Here is a 10,155-nt window from a genome sequence, read left to right as displayed (position 1 = left end):
TTTAAGAATTTTGTTGGATTGTGAAAAAACCACTAAGATCATGGCCCAGTACCACCTCTAGTCGCGGCCGTAGCCCGTAGGTTTGCTTGCTTGCCGATCGCTGTCCCGCGTACTGTGGATTGCGTCGCCCTCTCACTTCAAAAGCATGGGGCTCCTCTCCTCTTCTTTACACTATAGTAGAAAAAAAAATGCTGCAAACTTGTCTGTACTCTGTAGTGATCTTCGGACCCCGCCTCTGCATATCCAGTTATCCAAATCAGGAACAATGGATTTATTTTCTTTTATCATCACATCTAACAGTCGCGTAAAAAATTGTGGTCGCAAAGACGCGGCCTGGTATGATGCTGCCTGCAACTACGCATTCAGGAGTGGGTCCCGCGATTCAGGGTCAATGGACAAACGGGGCCATTGATCCACCGCCCCCTTGCCGGCCCACTGCCCAGCCTCGTCCGTCCGTCTCCGTCCCCGCCGCGCCCCCACGGTCGCCGTGGGGCGGGGCGAGGACCCCTGCCAGTAGGCCGCCCCTTCACGTGGCCACGCGGGGGCCACCAGCGGGCGGCGTTTACGTGGCGCGCGTGAGGGGGCGAGGCGCGCGTGTCGCCGTCAAAGACCCGACCCATGGGCAGGCAGGACGCCAGCGAGGGCCCCGCCGCCATCGTGCGTGCAGCGCCAGCGACAGCCTCGAGGCCCTGGAATATTGTTTTGTTTTTGTTTCCCTGTGATACGCCGCTCGGATGCCCGAACTGCCCCTGCGCCAATTATTATGGCCCCAAATACCAGTTATCATGACCCCTACAAGCATACCACGGTTTTTACCTTCTCGCTCAGCTTATCTCTATCGTGGAAATGCGATCGCAGAGCTGCTTTCGTCTTGAATAAATTTTTGATAATTTTGTATTTTTGCTACGGGGTACCATTTAGCATAACTTACCGATTGATGGTTGTTTAAAAATATATCTAATTAGTTAGATTCGTACGGTATTTTCACCGAAAGTATTTAAGGAGTTCATAGGTACACTCACTCATATAGATATAATCATATAATGGAAACTAGACCAAGCTATCGGTTGCTCAACCGTCAATACGAGCGCATTCACGGTCGTGGATCATGTATGAAGGACAAGGGCTCGCGTGACTCTCTTAAACACTTTTATATATCCTACTTGCAATGGAAATGGACACGCGATTGTCCCCGTAGCACTTAAACGAACCGAACAGTACCATTTTACGGCTACAGATGATAACTAAAGCACACAAATGAATGGAAAAAGGTGGTTTATCATTTCTTTTAGACGATGTGCAGCACATTCTGACACAGAGGCGGCGCCTTCTTTTTTTTTCTGAAAGAAAAAGAGAGAGAAAAGATCACTAGCTAGTGACAAAAAAGTGTTTCCGGGGGGAGGTCAGCACAGCACAAACCAATGTCTCTGGTCCGGTGGGGTTTCGCTTTGCATCATTGCATGGCTTGCGCTGTAGCGATCACAGGCACAAGGTTAGCGCATCCAGATCGCTGCTGCCGGAAGTGTTATCCAACGTTGGCGTGGGCGCACACCTCAGAGCCCCAGACAAGGCCCGGCGCCCACCGTCCGCCGTGCGCAGCTGTGACCCGTGGCCGTGGCGCGCCAGCCAAACCGCCGGAGGGCAGTGCCGTCATTCCGGAAGCAGCCTTATCCGCTTCCAGTCCCTCTCGTCTCACTCCCCGCACCCGCCAGCCCACCCCCACCCACTGCTTTCCCAGCCTCCGCCCGCCATCGTCACACCTCCGGCCCTATAAAATCCAGCCCCGCGCAAGCTCCGAAACCATTGCCCTCCGATAGTCCTCGCGTCACTCCCTCGGCGGTGAAAAGATCGGTGGTTGCGACCCTCCGCGAAGCCAAGCGTCACGGTGAAGGTTGCTACCAGCAGCAAGCCCAGAACACCCCGATCGATCGGCATGGCCGGGAGCGCGAGGTCGGCGGCCGCGAAGCACGCGCACCGGATGTTCGCGCCGTCCAGGGGCGCCGCGGCGAGGGGACCCGGCGCCGGCGCGGCGGAGGAGTTCGACGAGTCGGACGTCTGGGGCTCGTTCGGCCCGGGGGCCGGCGGCGCCGGCGTGGACACCGGCCCCGGCGCCGAGCTGGCCGCCGCCCGGGCGCGGCCGATCCCGGCCTCCCGCGCCGCGCGGAAGAAGCCCGCGGACGGCGGCGCGCCGGGGTCGCTGCCGATGAACATACCGGACTGGCAGAAGATCCTCGGGGTCGAGTACCGGGACCACCACGCGGGCGAGTGGGAGCTCGACGGGGACGACGGCGGCGGCCACGGCAGGGTGGGTGGCGGCGCGGAGATGGTGCCGCCGCACGAGCTGGCGTGGCGCAGCCGGGCCGCGTCGCTGTCGGTGCACGAGGGGGTCGGCAGGACGCTCAAGGGGCGCGACCTCAGCCGGGTCCGCGACGCCGTCTGGAAGAAGACCGGCTTCGAGGACTGAACTGGTGCCGATCGACGCGCCGGCGGGAGAGGTTGGCTCGCTCGGCGCCCGCCCCGGTTGCTGGTTGCTCTAGGTAGCAGTAGGTTAGAAAATGAGCACTACTAATTGCTTATCTCTTGATCTCCTTTTTCTTCTTCTTCTTCTTCTTCTTGCTCTTCGTTTTCTTTCTTCTTCTTCTTTTTTCTTTTTTGTCTTGCGTAAAGGGTGAGTGATCGGGGTCGCAAGCCTTTGCCGTTTTGTTCGTGGAGATGCAAAGCCGGAGGGTGGGGGTGTTCATTCATGGTGTGGCAATTTTAAAGGGCACCTGGAGAAAGGACGAAAATTTGTACGATCGATCGGTCGATATTGATCCCTTGTATGCTAGTATTTCTTTCGAGAATGGAAAATGCTTAATTCTACACCATGCTCCGGTGCACGCACTCTCCCGCATTCACTACTGTGTTACACGCCAAACTGCAAACGTTCAGCGGGAGCGTAAATGGCGATCTCCAAACCGCAGCTGCTGAAAAAAAAAAGCGTAAAATCACTCTCCCATCTCTACACCCCATATCAGCACCCAGATGCTGCACATAGCAAGCGCCGAACGATCGATGTGACCGAGAGTTATGTTCACGCCAGCAGTCTCGACGGAACGGCGGAGGCGGCCGCCGAAAGATTTCACGCTCAAAGACATCCGGTGGTACAAAAAGGGCCGGCTCCTGGCAGCGTAAGGAAAATTTCCGAGGCCGGATTAAGAATAAGAAACGCCCGCCCTCGCTCGCGCCATGCTGCGGGTCTCCGCGCCAGAGAGCATCAATAATTGGCGATCGCATCACGGTAGACACGGAGGAGGGGCTAACCCCGCGGTGGGGTGGCGTGGCGCGGCGTCGTTTTCCCCGGCGCTGCAGCTGGATAAGATCGCGTAGGCCCCGCGCCGTCGCCCACCCGTCCTGCTGCTGGCCTGCCGCCGCCGCCGCACACAGGAATGCGGGAGCCATCAGGAGGGGCAGGGCAGGCAGGGACGACGGGGCGAGACGACTTCCCGTCCGATCCTACCCGACCCGGCCGACCCAACGCCGAGTCGCGACGCGATTTTTCAAACCCGACGAGCTTCGTGGGCTCGTGGCAGGGAGCGAGGAGGGAGGGAGCCCGGCTGACGGGACGTCCTCGGACGCTGCGGCGGCTTCAGAGCGCACTGCCCGAGCCCGGTACGGTCTGGACGAGACGAGGCCGCGAGGGGTGGGAGCGGAAAAGGCTGCTGGGAGCCTCTGCTCGATCCTGGCGTGCATGCGTGGGTGCACTGGTGGCACGCTTCGGCGTCGGCGGGGGCCGCGCTCGCCAGGCCGAAATTTGTCGGGTCCGAACAGCAGCTGCCTGTTGCTGTTGGCCATGCCACCACCTGCGAGCGGCACGAGGATTGCCCCGCTGTCCGTTGGCAGGCCGCAGGCGAGGCTTCTTCCGCCATGGAGTACGTGTGACCCGTCCGCGGCGCGCGTGCCTCGCGTGAAATCTCCGCGCAGGCGCAACGCACATTTCCGCACGTGGAGAGCGTTACCGGCAGCAAGTACTCTGCTTCTGCGCTGAGTAGTAGTACTCCTGCAAGCGGTGCCTAGTCGCGTGGCCGGGCAGACGTGGCGGCCGCCCGCCGGCCGCGGCGACAGGCGGGGCGGCCGGGGGCGCGCGTGTCCCGTCCGCCGCCGCGCGAGGCCAAGCGCGCGGGCGACGGGCGAACGCGCCGTCCCGTTCCACGGCGAGCCCGGTTCCTATGGGCCGATCCGCCCCCGGCCGGCCGCCGGCGCGCTCGGCTGGTGGTTTCGACGCTGGTAGGTGAGCGAGGGTCGGCCGGTCGGGGTCAGTCAGTGGGCGGGCGCGGTTGGCGTCAGGCTCAGGTTAGGCCGTGTTTAGTTTTTATATGTAAAAATTTTGTGTTGGAATCTTACTAATTTGAAGTACTAAATTAAGTTTATTTAAAAAACTTTTTGCATAGGTAGGTTGTAAATCGTGAGACGGATCTAATGATGCTAATTAATCTATAATTAATCCATAATTAGCGAATGATTATTGTAGCACCACTGCTGCAAATCATAGATTAAGTAGACTCATTAGATTTGTCTCGCGATTTATAGCACATTCATTGAAAAAGTTTTGTAAATAGACTTCATTTAGTACTACATGCATATATCCTAATATTCGATGTGATGTTTTTTTTTGCGTTTACGGAATTTACGGGTAAAGATCTGGGCCTTAGGATTGTTCCGCACGGAGGCTTCTTCGGGCCTATTTGGTTCAGTAGCACGAGTAGCGCACACAATTTCCGAGAAAAGAATCTCACATGTATGGAGTACTAAACGAAGTTTATTTGCAAAACTTTTTCACAAATGGGTGTAACTTTTCACGACGAATCTAATGACAGTAATTAATCGATGATTGGCTACAGCGATGCTACAGTAACCGTCCTCTAATCGCGCGGTCAAAGGCCTCATTAGGTTCGTCTCGCAAAGTAGCGCAGGGTTGTGGAGTTAGTTTTGTAAATTGCCTTTATTTAATACCCCTAATTAATGGTCAAAATTTTTGTGCTACTTATGCTGCTAGGAACCAAATAAGGCCGATATTTTTTTTCTCAAGCCTTCTTGGATCTGCCGAAACGGGGGTGCCCGGTCCTGAAACGGCAACAATTTTTCCCGACGCCGACGCGACGGCCAACCGCCGGTGCCGCTCGTCCGCAGGAGTACCAGTACCACCCAATTGTCAATCCATGCCAGGATCGGCAAGCTCGCTATCCAATAGTCGGCGTCGCTGTCTCGCTGATGTGGCAGCGCCGCGGCACTGTAGCATCTGTCGGACCCCGCGGGGAGATGCCGGAGCAGCTCCGTCTCCCGGCGGCAGGCTCGCGTGCCGCGCGCGCGGACAGTGTGGTTACGGCCGAGCAGTGCGCGCGGGTCGCTTCGCTACGGCCTACGGAGCCCGTGTGCGAGGTCAATGGTGGTACTCGGGCCAGCAGTGATCACACTAATAGCGCTGTCGCCGCGAGAATTGACATGTTCTATGTCTCATGCAGCGACGCAGAACCTCCAGTCGGAATCGGTAGCCAGTAGCCCTCCGTGCAGAGATGCTTTCAGTCGACACGTACAGCAGCAGCTGCCTCAGTTGCTACAACTGGCTAGTAGAGTCCGCGCACTGTGACCATCAGTAGTCCGTCAACACCGGAGCTGCAGTCCCTGCTGCAACTGCAAGCTGAAGTCCTCGTCTGAAACTCTGAACGGCCGCTCTCCATGCGGAAAGCGTCCCTCTCGGTCGTCGGCGTCAGATCCAGACCGGATTAGCCGCCCGTCGCGCCGGGTGACCAAGCTCCAGCGAGGACGCGACCGGATTAGCCAACGGACGAGAGGTTTGGCTCCAGACGGAAGGTGCAGTCGTGCGAACTGCCGAACAAAACTGGCCTCAAGTTCGTCGGAGCTCGGACAAAACTTGCATCGCCGTCGCAGCTTCCTGATGACGTGATTTGCCTCATGACTTTTGTGCCAAGCATCCCCGTCCGGTCCGGTCCTTCGCTCCCTACTTTCCAGTCACCCCATTAGGCAAAAGCATCCCTCTAGAACCAGCGCCAAATCTCAAAGCGTTTCCTTTTACTGGTAGCAAATATAGTACTGACAGGCTGACAGCACTTGCTCTGACGGGAGAACAAACAGGGGCGCTGGTACTAACCGGGTACAGATTCCTCACTGATTACCGGCATCACCGGCCGACAGCCTCTAAGATTCGACGGCCTGAGATGAAATGTTCAATCCTTTGTGTTTGAACAGATGGTTTGCCATCACGCTTGCTCTGATTTAGCAGGACGCATCTGAGGCGATCACGTACGATTCGGCACAAAATCAGACTGGCCAACAGTTTCTTGATCAGATCGTGCATTTCCTTCTAATGGCATCCGCTTTTCAGTCCTACGTCTCTGGACAAACCGGTACGGTTCGAGGTGTTAGTGGTGGAGCTGTCAATGTCCCGGGCGGGGGGTGAATGGCCAGATGGTTGGCTGGCTGAAGCGCCCCGACCCGAAGATCAAGGCTAAACCATATATTAATTACCGAATAAGGTCTCCGGCATAATACATGTTACATCAAGTGGAGTCCAGAGTCATACAGAGCTTTATTTAACACGTACATGAGGAGTAAAGTGACAACACAGCGCTACACAGAATAACCACAGGATCACAACTAGCATAACGACATGCAAGACTAGCTCTTCGTCCATCCCGGCTCCACTCGATCACCTTGGGTGCGGACGCGACCTACTCGTAATCTTCGGGCACAAAGTCAGGATCCTCTGAAAAAAAATGATCAACAAGGGTTGAGTACGAAAGTACTCAGCAAGCTCCACCTCACCCTACAGGAGGGGACTGACATGCACGACACATAATAAGCACATTCTACTAACAATGCAACTAATGGTATGCAACTCTTCCCGACACAACCCACAATAGGTAGCTCACTAGTTGTCAGGACCACACCGTAGCCTGTCCATACCGTGGACACGGACCATTCGAATGGATTATACACTCTGCAGAGGTCGTACACTGTACCCACACGCTCGGCTGCCCGAACGGACAACCGACATAGCCGACACCCAGCCGTGGCTCAACCCCGACTAGTCGCCCCCAAACCCTCGGGTCTGGACCAATCCAGGTCTCACCCCAAAACATATCCACCTCGGACGACTACCAGGTTAACCAGTGGGATTAGGCTAAGGTTTGCCCATACAAACTCATGTGGTCGTACTGAAAGTAAGCTAGGTGAGATGTCAAAACAACTCGGTCCTTATGGTTCACCAGGGCAGCAATCATCCCTCAACATATCAACTCGAGCCTACCACCATGGTAGCACTCACCTGCCAGTCTACCACCACGGTAGCGCCGGCTCCAGCATACCCAGCTGCCCTAGCCTCATCCAAAACCCTTCATATCCTAGTCTCAACTCTGGATATGCATAACTACTCATATGCATGTATGAGCACACTCAATCACTCAAGTACTGGTATATGTAATCGATCCTAGACCTAGGCTACAGCTAAACGTCCTCACATGGATGCAACCGCTTACGTAGGGGTCGATGAAACTTGCCTTCGCTTGCGTACGCGTCGGCGGCGGCGGCTTCCTGCTCGTGGTACGGGTCTTCTGGCTCCTTGGCGGGCTCCTCCTCGGTCACTCTGTGATCTACGGGCGAGAACGGCACAACCAGCAAACAAACACAAGCAAGCAATAAGCTCGAATGGAGATGAAAATAGGAGGAAAAAGAGTTACGTGAAAAGGAATTGATATGAAGGAGATTTTGAGTTTACAGTATTGATTGGTAGAATGTTTTGGATTAAGTGCTCACGGTCTGGTGGGTGTTTTGGGCCTTTATTAGTGGAGTTAATGGTCGGGGGAGCTGCCTGCCATCTCACCTTGGCGCGGAACAGCTCGAGGAAGAGGATCAATTATTGGGGCTTCGTCTCGTGAGTGAGCTGGGCTCGGGAGGAGTAGTTCAGCTGGCGGAGCGAAGCGGCTCAGTGTGCTTGGGCTGGTGACGGGGCTCATCACGGCCTTGCTCCTTTTATAGGCGAGGAGAGCAGCAGCGGCGTCGCGCAAGGACGGCGACGGCGTGGGCTGCGGTAGCTCGCCGTCAACGCGAACAGTGGCAGCACTGAAGGCGCGAGCGCCGAGGCGGCAAAGCCGGCGAGGGCGCTGCTGTGGCGTGGGTGAGGTGGGGACGCGGGAGTGGGCGGCACGGCATGATGCCGGCGGCAGTACGCGGTCCCGTCGTGGGGCCGGCGTGTCGCGCGTGCGCGAGCGAGGGCGAGCGGGTGAGGCGGTTCGGCGGAAAAAAGATCTCGGCCGGCACTGTTCGTGGCGACCCCGATTTTTTTAGCGAGGTGGGTGCTGCTATGACGGGTCTTTTCAAGGTCAATGGTGTGGGTACTCTATGGCTTCCAGGGAATGATGAAGTTATGGCAAAGGAGGTAGGCGCTGTCATGATTGTCTGGGAATTATGGCATGGTACGGTGACTTGAGAGGCTTTTATGGAAAGAGACGAGATGATTTTTGTCGTGGGTGCAAGCATGCGTATGCTGGTTACTGGAGGGAACGAATGTACTAACGCAAAGCAAGAGTATAAAATAATTTACCTAGTAGTTATGTAATACCTCGTATAACGTTAGTATTATTTTACGTTACTAGTTTAATTGCAACATAAGTTTTATTTTAGTGATTGAGGCAGCCCTACTAAGTTGAGGACCTACACCAACTCAATTCAGAGTCGGTCAGCTTCTAGTTACTTAGTGTACCGGGTCCTTTTGACGGCAGAACCGCCTTTTGCTTCCGGGAGGCAGAGCCTACCAACAGATGAAGCTGGCTTTCGGGTGGCAGAGCCAACCTTCGATGAAGCCCAGACCCTTTTGTGATCCCGAGTGGCAGAGCCAACCTTCGATGGATCACAACTTATACACTAAGTACTAAGCTTAACCGGAAGACTAGCACTTATAAAGACGCTTACCTGTGGTTTTTGGGTTGGAAACAGCAAGATCTTGGGTTACGGAAACGGAGGGTATAGGGGAAGGCTTTTCTGGGTGGCCTTCCCGGGAGGGCACGAGGTCTTTTATAGGCGAGTGAAAGGTGGTTCGCTAGGGGGGAGAAGAAGAAAATATCTCAGCGATGACCCGACACAGTGTACGTGACAAGGCGGTTACCTCAGCACTTGCCAACCTGCAAGTGCTTGGATGCGGTGCTCCCTGCTCTGCACCCTTGCCCCTGCACTTGCCTGTGTGACGTGATCATTCATGGGTGGCAGTCTGCTGGTTCTGCCTGCTCATCAATGCTTGCCCGCTACTACATCCATATGGCACGAGTAGCAAAAAGAAGAGCGTTGCTGGATGCCTGTTTCAGGATGTTACACTGGCACCGCAAGAAGGAAAGCCGGCTTATCCGTGCATAGCTCTGCCCACTGATTAGAGAGGCGATCCCTGCTCAAGTGTTGTGTTGGTGGGAATGATGGCTACATTTCACCACGTCTTTTGTTTGTTTCAGACGAAAGCCACGAACCGCGGTGAACTCGAGTCATTCCATCTATGAAGCAGCAGCGGAGGGTCAACAAAACGATCATGGAGGAAAATGGGCAGGGCAGCAGACATGCATCTGCTGTTAAGAGGCATCACTCTCCTCTTTCGACAGGGTCAATCCGACCTGAAAGGCCGCATGCCACTCCACACGGTGAATAGACGTTTCTTTCCTCTGAACTTGGTGGGTCCCAACTGCCAATGCTTCCATCGCCTGTTGTCCTCATAGAAAAGAGAGCGTCCGTTTCAGCCCCACGCGAAGTTGAAGACTTGAAGGAGCTGAGCTGAGCCCGGCCGTCAGGAGCTGAGCCCAAGAAACAACAGATGCTTCATGTTTTTTGTTCGGAGCTGCAGCTGCTTCTGTAGAATCAGAACTTGAAATTTCCATGCTGAGAGTGGCTAAGAATTTCGGATTTCCACATCTCAGGTCATTCAGAATGTGATGTACTTCTTTCAGACCCATTGCTGCGCATTTCAGCAGAGTTGTAAGCGTATCGGCAACGAATTTCTGCTATTCCGAAATAATCACACCAATCAACAACAGTAGAAGCAAATGTTAGATGACTGAGGAAAATGCGATTGAAAGGATCGATCTTGTTCATTTCTGAAACCCAAACATTTTCTACGGA

General features: G+C 55.2%; 1 protein-coding gene across 1 annotated transcript; it reads left to right on the top strand.

Moving 5' to 3' along the window:
• Positions 1 to 1,720: 1,720 nt before the first annotated feature.
• LOC120642561 lies at positions 1,721 to 2,867 on the top strand. Its single transcript, XM_039919141.1, has one exon. The coding sequence runs from the start codon at positions 1,934 to 1,936 to the stop codon at positions 2,462 to 2,464; it is 531 nt and encodes a 176-aa protein (XP_039775075.1). The 5' UTR covers positions 1,721 to 1,933; the 3' UTR covers positions 2,465 to 2,867.
• Positions 2,868 to 10,155: the final 7,288 nt, after the last annotated feature.

This window comes from Panicum virgatum, chromosome 7K (genome assembly GCF_016808335.1).
Source record: "Panicum virgatum strain AP13 chromosome 7K, P.virgatum_v5, whole genome shotgun sequence".
NCBI lineage: Eukaryota > Viridiplantae > Streptophyta > Magnoliopsida > Poales > Poaceae > Panicum > Panicum virgatum.
Note: the sequence above shows the minus strand (reverse complement) of the source record. Positions and strands in the feature narration are given on the sequence as shown.